Source organism: Rhamphochromis sp. 'chilingali' (genome assembly GCF_963969265.1).
Source record: "Rhamphochromis sp. 'chilingali' genome assembly, chromosome: 2".
In the NCBI taxonomy this organism is placed as follows: domain Eukaryota; kingdom Metazoa; phylum Chordata; class Actinopteri; order Cichliformes; family Cichlidae; genus Rhamphochromis; species Rhamphochromis sp. 'chilingali'.
In genome coordinates, this window is record NC_137930.1 from 44902835 (window position 1) to 44923074 (window position 20240).

Consider the following 20240-nt stretch of genomic DNA (forward strand, 5'->3'; position numbering starts at 1 on the left):
TTGTTTTATTGCAGTGTATTCCTGAAACATGTATTACTCTTTCAGCACTACTTATGGTCTGTGCAGGTTTGCAGCCGCTTTACTGCCGCCAAGTGGATTTTGGTTAGGCAGTATTTGGCCAATCGATGGCCATTTGTTTTCGGTCAGAAAGAAGACCGGTTCAACAGGGGTAATGTTACTGAGGCTAATAAATGCCAGATTCTGCTTGAAGCAGCCGTGAAAAACACTGGATCTTACAGAAGATGTTTCCCCTCTATAACCTGCAGGATTTGATGCAGTGAGCTGTTTCAGGGGAATATACATCAAGAAAAACAAATTCCTCTCTGAAAATATAGCATGCAAGCTATTATGCTAATGTATTGTTAACTAATATATTATTAGCACTATTAGAGTACTAATCAGGTGGAACCATATGATCTTCCGCGGCACACCTGATCATTTCTGACGGCACACCTATGTGCTGCGGCACAGTGGCTGGGAAACACTGAGTCTTTAGGGTCGGTCCAACTGCAAAATGAGAGTCTATGAAGAGCAACTGGTCAGCCTGGTGGTTGCTGGCAAAAAAGATAAGTTGGCAAGAACTGTAACGTAAACAGGAAAGTTGTGGCTATGACTAGAAAAAAAAAATAATTTAACATAGGTACACACTGACTACTGAACCCAACACAAGTGTAGAGTCGCAGTTTTAGTGCTTCACTCAGAGCACATTGCCCCTGCTGTGTGTACAGCCAGCTCTGTTTGATAGCTTCTTCTTTTCTTTTTTTTACCTGCAAAAGTGTACACCCAGACTTTCTAAAGCCACACGGATAATGTGAATTTTTTCCCCTGGTGTCTGTATACACTTGACAAAATTTTGCTGAAAACAAGTCAGATGTTTACTACCGCTGTTAGCTTTGTTTTTTGGCCAATCACCAGTCTGCTGCATTCATATACTGTTTGGAAAGACATGCTATCTTGGGACGCTGATTTGCTGAAGCATTAAGCATTCTGTTTACATTCTACTGGAAGTCCAAAGCTGGAAGATGAATGATAAACATTAGAGTGTGCAGCTGAAAAGATTTTCAGCCTTGCTTGAAGTTTGTAGTTAGCAAAGGATCTTCTACGTAACTGCAAAGGCACACCATGTTTTCAGTTAAGAATGGAAACAGTCATGCCAGTATAGCCGTGTTCTCTTATTATACCACAGCCCTCCTGTGTGTACAGTCTTCCGAGCTGGTCAGAGGTATCTCCCATCGCCATGTACCAGTGTAACCTGAGCGCAGTTGTGCCTGCTTCAGTGCTGAATGCTTGTGGAGTCATGCGGTTGGGGTAATAACATTTAGGGGGGAAGAGTTGGTTGGTTCGTAGTTCCACAGCATGGCCTGAGCTTCCTTTTATTTTGCTTGTTGTTTTTTTTGTTTTGTTTTGTTTTGTTTTTTGAAGCACTGTGTAGGGGTAGGTTGGGTGTTAATGGTGGACTGGTAAAAGCTTTGAGCTCTCCAAATCACCGTAAATATGTCCTCTCCTGCTCGTTAGCTGTTATTTACTGTAATGTAATTATGGGTGAGTTTGTTTGGGACACAAACTGACCCTGATGACGGCCACGGGACCAGACGAGTTTGTCAAGTAATAAAGTTTCAGTGTTGCTTGAGCTTCAACCTCTTTGGGACATACATTTCCCATGGGTAGCAGAGAGCTCTCCAAATAAAGTTGAGGAATGCTTAACAAAGTGAAGAAAATAAACCACAGTTTGACGCCTTTCATGTTGTTACCCCGTGTGCTTTTTTGACACGTACACTTTTGATCTAGGTCACTGGATGAGGTTAAGGAGAGAACGTCATTCCTTATCAAAGGCTTTTTGTTTTTGTCTTACATTATACCAATGTCAAAGTACTGTTAGTTAACGCATTGTTTTCTGGTTGTACGCTAATTCTATAACATATCTACAGTATGAGATTATATGTGTGATTCTGGTTGAAAACCTGGAAACATTCTATATATTATTTTTCATCAAAATCATTTTACTCATGTAGTGTAAACAAGTTGAATAGCACCTTTTCTGCTTTTTTTCTATATCCCCTCCAGGCTCAGCGGAAGGAGGTTTTTCTTCAAGAACGGTACAGCCACTACAGCCTGACTGACCCCTACCTGGCACTTCAGAGGGACTTCGAAGGCGGGGTCCCCGGAGGAGACAAGGAACGGGGTCCCCTAGGGTCCAGCCCCATCTCCATCTTGGAGGCCGTCATGGCACACTGCAGAAAGATGCAGGAGCGCATGTCGGCCCAGCTGGCTGCTGCCGAAAGCCGTCAGAAAAGGGTAAGCCATTGCGGGGGGGGGGGGGGGGGGGGGATTTCTGTTGGTGGAGAAGGTTGGAGTTGAAAACAAAAATAGAGAGTGCATGGCCTTGTGACCGTGAAACTAAAACGCCACCTGTACGGTTGCTAAGGAAAGATTTAATTTCTCACATGAGATCCAATCTCTTCGCTTCTGCTTTTTTAAACCAGAACTCCCAACCAGACACAACAGTGGAAGCTGAACGTCTCAGGATGTTTACTGCAGGCATTGACAATAATTACTGTAACTTAATTGGATTTTTGTTTTGTAAACAGTCCTTGTGCAGAAATGCTTTGGAGAACTGAATCTACTGGAACGATTATCAGCTGCTGCATGGCGTCGGAACAAAATGGATTAAAGAGCAACTAGCGCATTTATTTATTTATGGTGTTGCTTCCTGCAGCACCGCTTATTGTATAATTAGTCAAACAAATGTTGACATTATTCATTTAGAAGAGGTTCATGAACTGCCCATTGATAAATGTCACATGATATCCAATCATTATAGGAGGGAAACACATAGAACAGTGTTTCCTGTGCTGCCAGACAGTTACAAGGTTTGTGTGTCCAAAATGCCGAATGGTTGTTAAATCTGAACGCGTGAAAGAAGCTTTGATTAAATTTGTGTTGTATCCTTTCCAAAAGTATTACTTTGGATTTGATATAAAAAAAAATTCTTGCCTTTAAATGGAAGGAGCTGTATGTGCGTCAGAATTTGTAGCTTGTTCATGGACTTTCTTTGGTTGGGAGGTGATCTACAATGTCTTGAAGCAAATGCTCTAGTATGTTAAACCATGTTTTGTCATCGGTTCTGCATTGGTCATATGACTGAAAGATATGAATAGTCACTATGTTGTTACATTGACTTAATAGTATATTTATGTCTTAAGCTGCCTCTGAGCTCACATCATTTACTTACCAGCAATAATACTGCAGTGTTTAGCATTACTGCTTTTTAGCATTAGTCTTCAAGTGAAGCCAAGGCTGGCACAATTTTTTTTTTCTTTTAAATCATCTTGTCATAAACTGAAGTTGTGCTGCTAGGAAAAAACCCAAGGGAACACCAAGATAATCAGGAATCGTGCCCTGTGGACGGTGAAAGTTTGGAGAATTTAACTGCAAGCTACTGAGATATTTCATTGTGAGCTGGACCAGCAGAAAAACCAACACCACCATCATTAGAGCCGTGTAGCTGCGGTAGCAGAGACTGGTCAGTCGCATTTTCCAAAATGTCTAATTTCTGAGCTTATGTTTGTTTCAAGTTAAATTGTAGTGAATAGGTGGCTATATTCAGTCAAGTTTAATGAAATCTATTTGCATCTTCTCTTTGACCACAGATTGAGTTTATTTACACAGAATTCAAATCTCTGAGGCTGAAATCCTCCAAAGGAAGTTGTGGGAAAGAGAAAATTCGACGCTTGTCTGTGTATATTAATGTTTCTCCTGAATGCATGGGTATTGTATGAATGGGGGAAGAGTGGAGTAACAGTGTGTCTGTGTTGTGTGCAAACCTAATACCTATTTTCTGGTGTGTCAGTTCTGCTTTTGTGTACAAACTCATATACGCACATGCAGTGTGTGTATTTGAGTGTGTGTTTGTTCGAGGTCTCTTTAGGATTAGAAAGCCCTGATTAACTGGGCAGCCAGATGTCTGCTATCCCTCTGTCCCATTTTCGCTGTTTCTCTTTTTCCTCTCATATATGTGTTCAGACATGAGGCTGGAGGACTGAGTGTGTGAACAATAAAGAAAATACTCTGTTAAAGTGTATGTCCTGTCCATGAACCCTGAAACACAGATTTAGTTTGAAGCCACACTGAACCTTTGTAAGTAACCACACACATAAATACACAGAGAGGAGGTATGGACGAAGGAAGGAGTGGAAGGAAGGGAGAGGTAGGAGTCGGTGTTTTGACAGGAAAGCTGGCTAAATAGAGTGTGTGTGTGTGTGTGTGTGTGTGTGTGTGCGTGCGTGCGTGCGTGCGTGTGTGCGTGCGTTATCCTTAATGTGCAGCCATATGTGGATTGTTGAATTATTTGGCATAAAAATATAAACGGTAACTTTTAAAAGAAATTGAATTTTCCAGATCTTAAATAGAAAAATGACAAATGATGCTTCTGTCCATGAAGTTAGAATCAGATGTTACAGTTTAGGAGCAAAGATTAGAACATTTTCAGGAAGTGAGAGAAGTAACCTGTGACATGTAGAGGTTGTCTTACTATTTCTCTGTTACTGACAAGTGTTTGTTGTCATCAGGTGAAGATTTAAAACCTCTCTTTAGGGGTTTAAGGAGGAAAAGTTTGTGAATGGAATTTCAAATTAATTAAAAAAGGATTGCAGTAAAAGTATCTGTTTGGCTGGGACTGGCTGCGACAGGAAACTCATCCAAAAAACAGATGGTTTAATGCAAAAAGAAGTCTCACAATGCCCCAGTGTCATCACATGCCCTGCAGATAACTGTGAAACCAATATTTAGTTTGCCAAAGAAGATTCAGACAAACAATTTATGTTCTCTGGACAGGTAGACCAAAGATCGAGTTATATAGGGACAGTAACTGTAGGCATGTTCGGCGCTGATCAAAGGCAGCTTTTCAGAAGAACAGTTTCACACCAGCTGTACAGCAAACTTTTTAAAATCTTCGGATTCTCAGGTTGATTTGCCAGTCAGTGAACTATGAGAAGATGCTGTGAAGGCATCTGCTGGAAAGCTCAACCAAAAAAGTAAATAAAAAAATATATATTTTATTAGAATTAGAATAATATAGAATTTCCCAGAATTTAAAGCCATTTAAAATTTTGCAAAAAAGTTAAAAGACCAATGAAGTTTGTTTGTTTGTTTGTTTGTTTGTTTTTTGGTCAAATGTCAAAAGGACTGGTGAAAAAAAGTGTTTTTATGAAAGGGCAGGAGAATAGCTTCTGGTGATATTTTGGTTAAATAAATAGAAATAATTAAAATAAAAATAATTTAATAATAAATTGATCATCTTTACTATACAACAGTTTCATTGAGTTGTACCACAACATCTGAGGTTTTATTTCAGTCCACTCTGGTCTTATTTTAAAGGATCACTTACTTGTCGTGGGTTTTCTGCGTCTAGTTTGGTCCCAAATAAGTAAATTGCACCGAACTTTTATGGATACTGCATCTCTTCACCATGTGAAGCTCTTTGGTTTCTTTGGTTATGCCTTTAGAAATGTTACAAAACAATAAGAAATGCGGACTGAGTGATGGAGCCGCCAGAAAGTTCACCTATCTCCTAATTAACCATGTGATTTGTACCACAATGCCAAGACTGGTATTTTGATTTGGAATGTACCATTTTTGTAGTGTTCTCTACAGTTAGGTTTGCAGAGTCTTCTGGAATTGAGTAAAACTGAAAATTATGGTTATTTTCTTAGGATTGCACAGTGCATCACATGGCAGATTTAATATTCTCACAAGACAGTTTGGCCTAAAAACAGAAAGTGCACCACTTCACCTGTGAAACCACTCTCAGTACTGCTGAGAAACATGGTTGTATGACTTTGAACTACAGCGGTTTTGCTTCTTTTTAGCCCCCCAAAACACACTTAAATATAAAAGAAGCAACAACAGACAGCAATGTACTCTCATTTGACATGGTGAATATAAATTGGTGAAATGGAGATTTGTATGAGATTGTTCCTTAAGTTTTTTGCAGTTGCTGTGGTGCTACATTATGATTTTTGGTGCAACGTACTAGAAGAGCGCATCCTCTTCTAAGGTGGAAGCTGTGTACTCTTTTTGGTGTATAATAAATCACCATATCACCACTGATTGCCCAGTTGTAGCCAAACAATCAATCAGCAAATGTGTCAGGCAGGTTTCACTGGAACTCTTAAAATGACCAGTGACACAACAACAAACCAGCACTGCTAAAAGACACAGGCTTAGCATGCTTGGAGAGATCTTCTGGTTGCTGGGTAGAGTGAATTTCACCTGGCTAGTTCGTGCTATCTTTATCCCCTCCGTCTGTTTCCACTTCTGTTGTCCTCCTGTGAGTAAGCTACTGAATTATCCATGAGGTCTTAGCCAAGCTGAAGACAATCACGCAGTTAATACATAACACACTCTGAACTTGTTCATGGGAATAATAAAGGCAATCCCCAAGTCCTGCTATCTCCTTCTCCATGAATCAGTCATGAAGTTGGAGAAAGACCCTATCCAACCCTACAACTAACACCCTACTGCCACTTTAAAGGACCACCATTAACCTGTATAAAGAGATTTTACATAACAATTTGTATCATCTGTAGGCATAGTATAAAATTTCTGGAAACTCTTTGTAGCCCACTTGTATTAAGAGTGCTGTTAGCAATAGCAGTAATTTAAAAAATCATCATAGACAATCTATAAGATAATTGAAAATCACACCTACAGTAAAAAAAAAACTTGGTGTGGTATGGTGCTGGTGGGGTGTGAGTCTGAATCTGGAATTTAAAGAAATCTAAAGCTGGGAAGTTTTCTATCTGCAAAGTATTCTGTCTGTTACACCATTGTCTACAATACGCCAAACCATTTAGAAATGAATATAATAAAAGACTGTAGCTTTTTCAAGTTGTCCTTAATCGGAGACATGGAGTCATGCATATTACAGAGTTATCTTAATCCCACATGGTTTTAATCTAGTCCTCCCAGTGTGTTTCGACATGTACAGCGTTCCTAAATGTTTTTCTGAGGCATTAGGCTGACTTACAGCAGACATAATCCTCACCCAATTAGCAGCTAGTCGTAACACCTCCTTTTGAGTAACAACTGGCATTCCCCTGGCGCTCCTCCTGCTTATAAAGCCCTTACTTCTCCTCAACATCAGCTGGTGGTGATATCTATTCCCTGATGGTTTGGAACAGCAGGAGTGAAGGAGTTAGCTAAGGCTGGGAGGGGTCTCACTTGGGATAGGAGCTGCAGAGTGTCAGCTCTATTGTTTGGGGCTTGTTAGAGAGATGGGGTCAGTTGGGTCGAGAGCCCCAGTTAAGCCCCCCCTGTGAAGCCAACTCTGAGCTAATAATAGCAGCGATGCTCCAGATATAGAGGCCGCTGGTCTGACAAGTCATCGAAATTCAACCGTGTGTAGAGACTCTGACATAGAGACACATAAATTCAACCACCCTGTAGAGGAATAAGACCTGTCTTGTCTGTCTGTTTTAATTCAGCTACTTTGTCTGGCTGATTTGATTAATCTGGGTTAAACTATGTTCCCTGTTCTCCTAAAAAAAAAAAAGGTTCAATTTTTGTTTGATTTATTAATGCATTTGCAATTGAGGTGCTGCATTGCCTCAGAATGTAAGCAGTTGGATTTTCAATTCAGGTTCAGCTATTTGAACCTGAAGTTTACTATGGTATTAAAAGACGTGTCAGATTGCTTTATAAGATCATAACAAAGACATGGTGCTGGTGAGGTGTGAGCTGGGGATTGGATATTTGACATACGTGTGACGCTTACTGAGCTTGTACAGCACATACAATCTGTGAGTTTTGTGGTATGCTTGATCGCAACTGATTTATTTTAAAGATGTCAGTGAATTGTCATTATGTCACATGCCCAGTGGTAAAATGCTTCGAGAAGCTGGTCAGGGACTTCATCTGCTCTGCACTACCCGACTCACTGGACCCTCTACAGTTTGCATACCGCCACAACAGGTCCACTGATGATGCCATAGCCCTGACACTACACACTGCCCTGTCACACCTGGAGAAGAGAGACACGTATGTGAGAATGCTGTTTGTAGATTACAGCTCAGCATTCAATACCATCGTTCCCTCGAAGCTGGACAGGAAACTGCAGGATCTAGGACTGAGCAGCTCCCTCTGCAGCTGGATCCTTAGCTTCCTGTCTGACAGACGCCAGGTGGTCAGACTGGGCAGCATCACCTCATCCCCCATCACACTGAACACTGGTGCTCCACAGGGGTGTGTACTGAGCCCTCTCCTGTACTCACTCTACACCTACGACTGCACAGCCACTAACAGCTCCAACATCATTGTGAAGTTTGCGGACGACACTACAGTGGTGGGTCTTATCACCAACGGTGATGAGACGGCTTACAGGGAGGAGGTCAGCGCCCTGACCCACTGGTGTCAAGACAACCATCTCACCCTCAACGTCGCAAAGACAAAGGAGTTGATAGTGGACTTCCGGAGGTGCAGAGAAGTACACACCCCCATCACCATCAACGGCGCTGCTGTGGAGAGAGTGAGCAGCTTCCGGTTCCTTGGAGTACATCTGGCTGAGGATCTTACGTGGTCAGTACACACAAACAAAACAGTGAAGAAGGCGCAGCAGCGCCTCTTCTTTCTCAGGAGACTGAAAAGATTCGGCATGAGCCCCCGCATCCTCAGGACCTTCTATCACTGTGCCATTGAGAGCATCCTCACTGGATGCATCACCACCTGGTATGGCAACAGCACCGCCTACAACTGCAAAGCTCTCCAGCGAGTAGTGCGGTGCTCTGAACGGATAATTGGAGGTGAGCTTCCCTCCCTCCAAGACATCTACAGGAAGCGCTGCCTGAGGAAAGCGGGGAGGATCATCAAGGACTCCAGTCACCCCAGCCATAAACTGTTCAGACTGCTTCCATCAGGAAGGAGGTTCTGCAGCATCCGGTCCCGTACCAGCAGACTGAGAGACAGCTTTTTCCATCAGGCCATCAGACTGCTGAACACGTCATAGACACCTCAGCTTCACTACTGGAACTTCAACATTATGCACTCCATACTGTATATAAATGCCACTTGTTTTGCACATATTCAACTCTGTATATTTTATATATTTTATTATTATTATTATTATTATTATTATTATTTTTATTATTATTATTATTATTATTTTTTTTTTTTTTTTTTTTTTTTTTTACTATTTAATTTGTAAAAATGTGTGTATACACACACACACACACACACACACACACACACACACACACACACACACACACACACACACACACACACACGTAGGTAAATATTTAGTATACACATCCAGAAATGCATACACTATTATATATTGTACATATATTTATTAGTTTCAGGTTGGCCATTCTTGTATTCTGCTCGTTTGTGTTGTTGTGTTTGCACATCTCTGTTGCTTGTGGGGCTCGCACACAAGAATTTCACTCGCATGTGCTGTGCCAGTGTGCCTGCACATGTGATGTGACAATAAAAGTGATTTGATTTGATTTTGATTTGATTTGATTTGTAATACTGTCACTAAAGACGTTGTAGAGGTAAATTATATCCTCTTGTATCTGCACACATGTAACCTGAATTACTTAGCGTGATTTCTTTCTTGGTTTCTTATTGTGTATATATTCAAGTTTCAGCTATAATGTCTGTGATCTGTAATACTGCTCTCAGACCTCGTGTGTCTTTTCTTTTCTTTTTCAGCTGGAGATGGAGAAACTGCAGCTCCAGAGTTTAGAGCAGGAGCACCGCAAGCTGACGGCACAGCTGAAGGATGAGCGTGAGAAGAACAAGCATATTGTCATGATGCTAGTCCGAGAGTGCAAGCAGCTTGCCACACGGGTCGTAGAGGAGTCACAGCGCTTTGATGAACTCCAGGCTCGCCTGGATGAGGAGAGTCGCACCTCTGGCCGACTCCAGGAGGAGTTGAGCTCTGAGCGCCAGCGCAGCCAACAGATGGAGGCAAAGATGGAGAAGCAGCTGTCAGAGTTTGACACGGAGCGTGAACAGCTGCGTGCAAGGCTGGGCCGTGAGGAGTCAGAAAGCCTGAGTCTGCGGCAGCAGGTGGAGCAGCTCAGGACTGAAAGGGGTGAAGGCAAAGATGGAGCTGGTCTGCCTGCTGCTAGTAGACCAGAACCTGCTGCTGCCACCAGTACGCCACCCAAACCTAAAGCTCTGACGTCTGTTTCTGTAGCTACAGAGCCCATTAGTTCTCGAACAGCGTCTTGCCAAACGGACCTGCCTCCCACAGAGGTGGAGGGTCCTAAGAAGTCCCCTCTCACTATACCTGTCAAACCAACCCCTGCCAACTATGTGGGCCTGAGCCTGCCAAAGACGACTGGCCGGGGGATCGTCCACAGCAGCTCAGGAGGACTGGCACAGACAGAAAATGGCTCAGAGGGCAATGCCCCCCACGGCTTACCCAGCGGGGTCAGTCCCCGTGTCCAGGCTGCCCGCTACAAGTTCCAGGAACAGGACCAAAATGGCACGGCATCCCAGAGTCCTCCAGCTCGTGACCTTTCTCCCACCAACCGCGATAACTTTGCTGCCAAGCAGCAAGCACGTCACACCGTCACGCAGGTCCTCTCACGCTTCACCAGCCCTCCTGCAGGAGGGACTGGACCCCTGCGTCCAGGCCTGCCCCATTCTGCCTCAGAGGGAGGCCCTTTTCCCAGCCGCCTGAGCCACCCTATTGGCCTCAAGTCTCCCACGGTGGCCAGGATCGACAGGGGAAACCCTCCTCCTATACCTCCCAAAAAGCCAGGGCTTTCCCAGACACCTTCTCCTCCTCATCCACCCATCAAGGGAGTGGGGGACAGCAGCCGCACCCCTGGGGCTGGGTTAAAACCAGCCACACCCCAGCTGCCGCCAAAACCGGCCTTGGACCTGGTCCCAGCCCTGACGGCCTCTCAGGTGGGTGCCTGCCCCCCGTGCCGTTCCCCAGGGCCTGGCCGGGGCCCTCAGCGGCATCCAACAGCAGCATGTTCAGAGTGCCCCCCAGTCATCAGCTCTGCCACCACTGTCAGTAGCCCCTCCTCCATAAACCCCCCCTCCACCTCCTCCTCCATTAGTGCTCCATCCTCCTGTAGTCCCCGTGCCTCATCAGGCAGCCCCCTGGCAACAGCATCAGGTAAAGGGGCTCCTTTTTGCTGCATCTCCCTCCAATTCTGCCCACTGCCTCTTTTCTTTACCTGTCTTTCCAAGATCCTAGCCTTGCCTATCTTAGGACAGCATAAGGATCAGTTCACAGGAAAACTGGTATAACTGCAGAAACGACACATGGGTCAGCTCGGTTTATGTTCTTGCCCCCCCAACCCTGAAAAGCCTTACAAGATCCAATGCTACTCACTGCATTTTCTCTCAACTTATCTCTCCTTCTCTGCCTTTAATGTGCCCTCCCCCTGAGCACCTTTCATCTCCCATGATGTCACATTAGACATGTCAGCATCAGTATCAGCAGCAGACATTTAGATCATGTCACTAGGATGTGTCTGACTGTTGCTCAGAGACAAGAGGTTAACAAAAGGAGAATTTCAGGGTGAACTGAGACAGGCCAGCGCCCCTCCCGATGCTCTCTTGTATTCATATTGGTTTGTTGGGCTTTCTAAAAATAACCCCCTATCCTCTCTGAAGCTGATGCCAGAGGCTGCTCTCTCCTTCCCTTCCCCTTTTCCATCCTCCAGTAGCATGCAATGATTACTCCTCCACTTCCTGCACTCCTTCCTGTTTCAGCTTCCATTAACTAGTCTGACTGACTGTTTGCCATTGACAGCACTCTGTATGCAACTTGTTCGCTTTGATATAAATGTTAGCTTTTATATTCACTGTAATGTGATTTTCATGCTTTTATTGGTTGCACTGTGTGGTGTGATTAAAGTTAGATCCAGCTTATTAGAACTTTGGTATTATTTTGATGTTTAGGTTCAATATTTCTGTATTGTCTGGTTGAAACACTTAGTAATGTCTGTTTTCCCAGATTTCCACCAGGGTATAGCAAAAGCTACAAAACCATGACCATGATATATATTTAATATATATCATATATATCATATATGCATTATATAGTGATCTATCTGTTCATGTAACTGTATGTTTTGGCAAGAGCAAAATGCCTTAAATGGAAAAGCACCTTATATTTAAGAATCTGTCATGCAGCTGAAAAACCTGACTATGTTTTTATGGCCATATCTTACTTTTTTTCTTCTTTTTTTGAAAATAGCAGATCCAACACCTTTATTGCCAGCCTTTATGAAATTCTTGCATTCGATTGCAGCATGTCCCACTTACAAATGTGACAAAGCTGTGGAGTAGTATGAAAGAAATCCTTCCACACTTTGACATATTTATCACAGTTATAAGCCAAACCATAAAGTCAGCTGTCAGCATACATGTTTCTGTAGCTTTTGTTTTTATCCTACTTTTGCACCAAAACCACAAAAATTCCAACCAGAACAACTGCTGGGGCTTTCTTCGTCTTCTTGAGATTTGATGCTGCATTTTTTCTTTACTCTTTTTAATCTGTGTCTTTTTGTCTTGACACACTTCAGCACGCAAATTCTTCACTCTGACTTTCTTTAGCCTATTTTTAACCCATGCTGTTCAGAAATTGCCACAGTAAAATAAGTATGACAACTCTGAACAGGCCCAATAGGCCCATGGTTAGTAGTCATAGCGCAGTTGTTGGGGTTGGTAATTAGATGTTTTCTCTTAACTTAATCTGTTTGTCTTGTTTGCAGTGGTAATTTTTTAGTCCGTGTATGTTTTCACATTATCTGACTAAATAATATGTGTATATATATATATATATATATATATATATATTTGTCTATTGTGTTTGTGGTACTTAAAGACCTATCTATCTTCTTGCTGTGTATTAATCAGATGCGATGACAGGCTTTTCTGTCCAGACTGCAGCTTCACAAGCTGATTAAATCGCAGACGTTTTTTGCAGGCTTCAGGTTTGTCACAGCAGGGTAACAAATTCAACACAAAAAATGTGAAAAAATATGTATATAGTAAAAATAAATAGTTACCTCAAGAATTCTTTCAAATCCTCTGGTAAGCTAGACTTTAAAATTCAAATAATCAAAGACACAACAGAGGGATGTATAAAATATGTTAAATTAATTGTCATCAGTGCAGGCCATTATTGGTTAGAATTTTTGCTTAAACTTTAAAGGACATTTATGGAAACTGTTTTAGGTTTTAGAGTTTAGCTTGCTTGTAACAAGAATAATGTTTTAGGTATTACAGTTGATCTCACGTTGAGAAAAGTGGGGCCGAGGAAACCACAGATTCCTGGAACAAAACCGCAGGATGTAACTTTAGTTGTTACTCACACACACACACACACACACATATATATTAGGGGTGCAACGATACACAAAATTCACGGTTCGGTTCGGTTCAATACTTTGGTGTCACGGTTCGATATTTTTTCCATACAAAAAAAATGTTCATGCCTTTTTAATTTGTCATTTATTAAAATTATAAATATATATTTTAACTCAAAAGTACAGTTTTTAAATTTAACCCTAACCCTTGTGCGTGGTTTTTATTTTGACAGCGAATGCGCACCTGCGGACCACTTATGTGCAGCCCTGGTTATTTAGCTCGTCATATTGCAGCCACAGAAATAATTTTGTCCATGAAACCATAAAGCTGCACTTTCTTTTTGCCTTATAGTCTGATTTGTCATAACTTTTCCGTTTTGTGGTAAGCTTTTCTTTGGCTGTCACTTCTTCACCCTGACCTGTCTTATTTGGCTCAGCAGAACTAAAATATATATCTGTCTGTGAAGGTTCTCAGTCATCCAGGTCATCGTAGTCAAATATAAATCCTGCTGCTTTTACACACGCACTCACATAAGCTCAGCGATTCTCTGCGCGATCAACCTCTCACATGTTTAAGCTGCGGGAGATTTCACTTGTCATGTTTGCATAGTAAGCTAACAATTAATAAGACGATGTCAGAGGAATTGGTGCGCAAATTATCATCACTCACAGATCAGTGCTGTCGCTCTCTATACACAGTTCGCATGATTGCAAAGTGAAAGCAAAAAAACAAGCGCAAATTCAAACGCGATTTCAATATGTCACATATTGACAGTGGCTCACCGATGCCAATGACATAATTACCCAGCTACATTTCTGAAAGAATGCAAAAGCATTGACATATGTTTTTCCTACAATAGCCCGATGGGCAGGGCAGAGATAGATTTTGGTACCCCGACTGGAAAAATCGCTAGCCCCGGGACGTCGGGCTAGCGATATTGCGAGCCCTGTATCTGATTGAGGAATCACTCATCTTTGGAAAAGAGAGTTTATTACAGAGAAATGTCTCTTTCCAAAATAAAAGCTATACTATCCGCTTCTTCTGGGCTATATTCTCAGCAGCATATTAAACAGCTGTCTAAATGACTCGGCTAAAGTTAGTAGCATGCTTGTTGTTTTTGTCTTTGCACTAGGATGATGTCGGCGTAAATGTGCAGTCATATTCGTTGTGTTCCCACTAGTGCTTTCAGGTTAATCTCGTTGAAATGACCTTAACGCCACAACACGGCAAATCTCCGTTAACGAGCTACCGCCGATCGCCCCGTGCATGGGGCTAGACGGCCAACACGTTAACGAGCTAACTGCGCTAACACACTAGTTCCCACCCATGTAATTGAGCATTGCATGGCACATCCAACATACTGTTTTACTTTAGTCCATGACTCGCTTACCTTCAGGGTCATACGTCACATGAAAACCAAAATAATTCCAAACGCCAGATCTGAATGAGGGTGGGGGAGGTCCATGTTGTAAGGAGAGCTTAACTTCTGTCTCGCTAGCTTGCCCTGCGCTCTTCCTTCTGACGATGCTGTCTGTGTTGAGCGCTCAGGTTCGACTACTCCGATTAGGCTGCACTGTCGAGCCTAGGCGGAGTAGTCGAACGCAGATTCACTGAGCGCTCAACACAGACAGCATTGTCAGAAGGAAAGTTGATAAAATAAATTACAAATTTTGTATTGTTCGATACATATGCGTACCGAACCGAAAGCACTGTATCGAACGGTTCAATATCGATACGAATATCGTTGCACCCCTAAAATATATATATATATATGTATGTGTATATATATATATATGTATGTGTGTGTGTGTGTGTGTGTATATATATATATATATATATATATATATATATATATATATATATTAGGGGTGCAACGATACACAAAATTCACGGTTCGGTTCGATACTTTGGTGTCACGGTTCGATATTTTTTCGATACAAAAAAAAATGTTCATGCCTTTTTAATTTGTCATTTATTAAAATTATAAATATATATTTTAACACAAAAGTACAGTTTTTAAATTTAACCCTAACCCTTGTGCGTGTTGTTTTTTAGCTCGTCATATTGCAGCCACAGAAATTCTTTTGTCCATGAAACCATAAAGCTGCACTTTCTTTTTGCCTTATAGTCTGATTTGTCATAACTTCTCCGTTTTGTGGTAAGCTTTTCTTTGGCTGTCACTTCTTCACCCTGACCTGTCTTATTTGGCTCAGCAGAACTAAAATATATATCTGTCTTTGAAGGTTCTCAATCATCCAGGTCATCGTAGTGAAATATATATCCTGCCGCACTCACATAAGCTCAGCGATTCTCTGCGCGATCAACCTCTCACATGTTTAAGCTGCGGGAGATTTCACTTGTCATGTTTGCATAGTAAGCTAACAATTAATAAGACGATGTCAGAGGAATTGGTGCACAAATTATCATCACTCACAGATCAGTGCTGTCTCTCTCTATACACAGTTCGCGCATTGCAAAGTGAAAGCAAAAAAACAAGCGCAAATTCAAACACGATTTCAATATGTCACATATTGACAGTGGCTCACCCAATGACATAATTACCCAGCTACATTTCTGAAAGAATGCAAAAGCATTGACATATATTTTTCCTTCCTACAATAGCCCGACAGGCAGGGCAGAGATAGCCCCGGGACGTCGGGCTAGCGATATTGCGAGCCCTGTATCTGATTGAGGAATCACTCATCTTTGGAAAAGAGAGTTTATTACAGAGAAATGTCTCTTTCCAAAATAAAAGCTATACTATCCGTTTCTTCTGGGCTATATTCTCAGCAGCATATTAAACATATCAGGTCTCCATAAGGAGAATCCTGTGCTAACAGCTGTCTAAATGACTCGGCTAAAGTTTGTAGCATGCATGCTTGTTTTTGTCTTTGCACTAGGATGATGTCGGTGTAAATGTGCAGTCATATTCGTTGTGTTCCCACTAGTGCTTTCAGGTTAATCTCGTTGAAATAACCTTAACGCCACAACACGGCAAATCTCCGTTAACGAGCTACCCTATACAGAGGGGCTAGACGGCCAACACAACACACTAGCTCCCACCCATGTAATTGAGCATTGCATGGCACATCCAACATACTGTTTTACTTTAGTCCATGACTCGCTTACCTTCAGGGTCATACGTCACATGAAAACCAAAATAATTCCAAACGCCAGATCTGAATGAGGGTGGGGAGGTCCACTTCTGTCTCGCTAGCTTGCCCTGCGCTCTTCCTTCTGACGATGCTGTCTGTGTTGAGTGCTCAGTGAATCTGCGTTCGACTACTCCGATTAGGCTGCACTCTCGAGCCTAGGCGGAGTAGTCAAATGCAGATTCACTGAGCGCTCAACACAGACAGCATCGACTGGTGTCAAGCCAGCCTCCAATTCGAGACTTGCAGTCAAGCCAGCCTCCAGTTTGTTTTACGTTCCCTGTGTATTCAAAGTATTACGGGAATGGATGTGGAAACCGGATTTCAAAATAAAAGCCAACTTCGAGTGAATTAACAGATATGTTAAGAACATAATAACATATAATTTAGGCTTTTTTTTTTTTTACAAACTCTAATGTTAGATCTATATGACACAGCCTTGTACCCTAATTGTGCCCTGTCACTATCAAGGCCATCTTATTTTGGATTTCAAAGTAAAAGCCCTGTGAATCTTCATTTTTGAACTACTCTTTCAATGACTTAATAATGCTCTTAAAAGCAAAAGTCGTATTTCCAAATACTATTTGAACTTTATATCAACACTTTCCAACCACAGTCTTTTTACAGTGATACCATATCAATATCAAGTCAGTCTGATTTTGCCTTTCATAGTAATGGCCCTTTGAAATTGTCCATAATTGACTTAATCTTCTAACGATTCAAAATGCTCTAAAATGAAAAATTTTTGTTTCCACAGGGTAATTCCACCTTAGATCAACAGTATACAGCCCCACAGTGATACCATATCAATATCAAGTCATTCTGATTATGCCTTCCAAAATAAAAGCCTTTTTAAATTGTCCATAATTGACCTAACTTTCAGTGATTTCAAAATGTTTTAAAATGGAAATTTCCTGTTTCCACAGGGTAATTCCACTCCAGATCAACAGTATACAACCTCACGATGTTACCATATCAATATCAAGACATTCTGATATTGCTTTCAAAAATAAAAGCATTTTCAAACTGCCCATATCTGAGTTGCTCCTGGAACAATTTCAAAATGCTCTAAAATGGCACATTCCTGTTTCCACAGGGTAATTCCACTTTAGATCAACAGTATACAGCCCCACAGTGATACCATATCAATATCAAGTCATTCTGATTTTGCTCTCAAAAATAAAAGCCTTTTCAAATTGTCCATAATTGACCTAACTTTCAGTGATTTCAAAATGCTCTAAAAAGGAAAATTCCTGTTTCCACAGGGTAATTCCACCTTAGATCAACAGTATACAGCCCCACAGTGATACCATATCAATATCAAGTCATTCTGATTATGCCTTCCAAAATAAAAGCCTTTTTAAATTGTCCACAATTGACCTAACTTTCAGTGATTTCAAAATGCTCTAAAATGGAAAATTCCTGTTTCCACAGGGTAATTCCACCTTAGATCAACAGTATACAGCCCCACAGTGATACCATATCAATATCAAGTCATTCTGATTATGCCTTCCAAAATAAATGCCCTTTCAAATTGAGCATATACGGCCTACTTTTTTGACGATTTCAAAATGTTCTTAAACAGAATTTTGCTATTTCCACAGGATAATTTCACTTTAGTTCAACAGTATACAACCTCACGATGTTACCATATCAATATCAAGTCATTCTGATTTTGCTTTCAAAAATAAAAGCATTTTCAAAATGCCCATATCTGACTTGATCCTGGAACAATTTCAAAATGCTCTAAAATGGAAAATTCCTGTTTCCACAGGGTAATTCCACCTTAGATCAACAGTATACAGCCCCACAGTGATACCATATCAATATCAAGTCATTCTGATTATGCCTTCCAAAATAAATGCCCTTTCAAATTGAGCATATATACGACCTACTTTTTTAACGATTTCAAAATGTTCTTAAAAAGAATTTTGCTGTTTCCACAGGATAATTTCACTTTAGGTCAACAGTATACAACCTCACGATGTTACCATATCAATATCAAGTCATTCTGATTATGCCTTCCAAAATAAAAGACTTTTCAAATTGCCAAGATACGACCTACTCTTTTAAAGATTTCAAAATGCTCTAAAAGTGAAAATTGCTGTTTCCACAGGATAATTTCACTTTAGGTCAACAGTATACAACCTCACGATGTTACCATATCAATTTCAAGTAATTCTGATTATGCCTTCCAAAATAATGGCCTGTTGAAAATGCCCATAATTTACCTAACTTTCAGTGATTTCAGAATGCTCTAAAAAGGAAGATTTCAGTTTCCACAGGGTAATTCCACTTTAGATCAACAGTATACAACCTCACGATGTTACCATGTCAATTTCAAGTCAGTCTGATTTTGCTTTTCAAAATAAAAGCTTTTTCAATTTGCCCATATATGACTTACTCTTGGAGCGAATTCAAAATGCTCTAAGATGGAAAATTGCTGTTTCCACAGCATAATTCCACTTTAGATCAATAGTATCCAACCCCACAGTGATACCATATCAATATCAAATCAGTCTGATGTTGCCTTCCAAAATAAAAGACTTTTCAAATTGCCGATATACGACCTACTCTTTTAAAGAATTCAGAACGCTCTAAAAATGAAACTTGCTCTTTCCACAGGATGAATCCATGTTAGATCAAAAGTGTACATCCACACCATGGTACTACTTCAATTTCAAGTCATTCTGATTTTGCCTTCCAAAATAATGGAAACAAAAAAAAACAACAAACCAACCATGACAGATGTCATGGTTGGTTTGCAAGCTGTTTTGTAATTTCTTTATTTAGAATGACATCTTTCCACAGACTTAAAATATAAACGTACTATCAATTACAACCTAGTGGCAATTTCAGCTTCCTTTTACATCATCTTTATGATTCAATTCTGTCATAATCAATTGAGTCTGATTTTGCTTTTCAAAATGAAAACCCAATATGTGTTGAAACAGCAATTTTCATTTTTAAAACATTCTGAAATAATTGAAAGAGTATATCACATATGGACAAATTCGACGGGCCATTAATTTGAAAGGTGAAATCAGACCAACATGAAATTTACATGGTTTTACTGTCGGGTTGGATACTGTTGATCTAAAGTGGAATTATCCTGTGGAAACAGCATCTTTCAATTTAAGTGCATTTTGAAATCGTTAAACGAGTAGGTCGTCTACGGGCAATTTGAAAATACTTTTATTTTGGAAGGCAAAATCAGGGTGACTTGATCTTAACATCGTATCTCTGTGGGGTTGTATACTGTTGATTTAAAATGAAATTATTCTGTGGAAACAGAAAATTTCCTTTTTAGAGCATTCCGAAATCACTGAAAGTTAGGTAAGTTATTGGCATTTTCAACAGGCCATTATTTTGGAAGGCAAAATCAGAATGACTTGAAATTGAAGTAGTACCATGGTGTGGATGTACACTTTTGATCTAACATGGATTCATCCTGTGGAAAGAGCAAGTTTCATTTTTAGAGCGTTCTGAATTCTTTAAAAGAGTAGGTCGTATATCGGCAATTTGAAAAGTCTTTTATTTTGGAAGGCAACATCAGACTGATTTGATATTGATATGGTATCACTGTGGGGTTGGATACTATTGATCTAAAGTGGAATTATGCTGTGGAAACAGCAATTTTCCATCTTAGAGCATTTTGAATTCGCTCCAAGAGTAAGTCATATATGGGCAAATTGAAAAAGCTTTTATTTTGAAAAGCAAAATCAGACTGACTTGAAATTGACATGG

At 40.8% G+C, this 20240-nt stretch overlaps 1 protein-coding gene across 1 annotated transcript in view; it reads left to right on the forward strand.

Moving 5' to 3' along the window:
• cttnbp2 (cortactin binding protein 2) overlaps positions 1-20240 on the forward strand; it is a 102808-nt gene that overhangs the window by 45353 nt on the left and 37215 nt on the right. The window contains exons 3-4 of the mRNA XM_080876021.1: positions 2065-2295; positions 9712-11137. Coding sequence (XP_080732147.1) covers positions 2065-2295; positions 9712-11137 — 1657 coding nt within the window. The remainder of the gene's footprint in view (positions 1-2064; positions 2296-9711; positions 11138-20240) is intronic.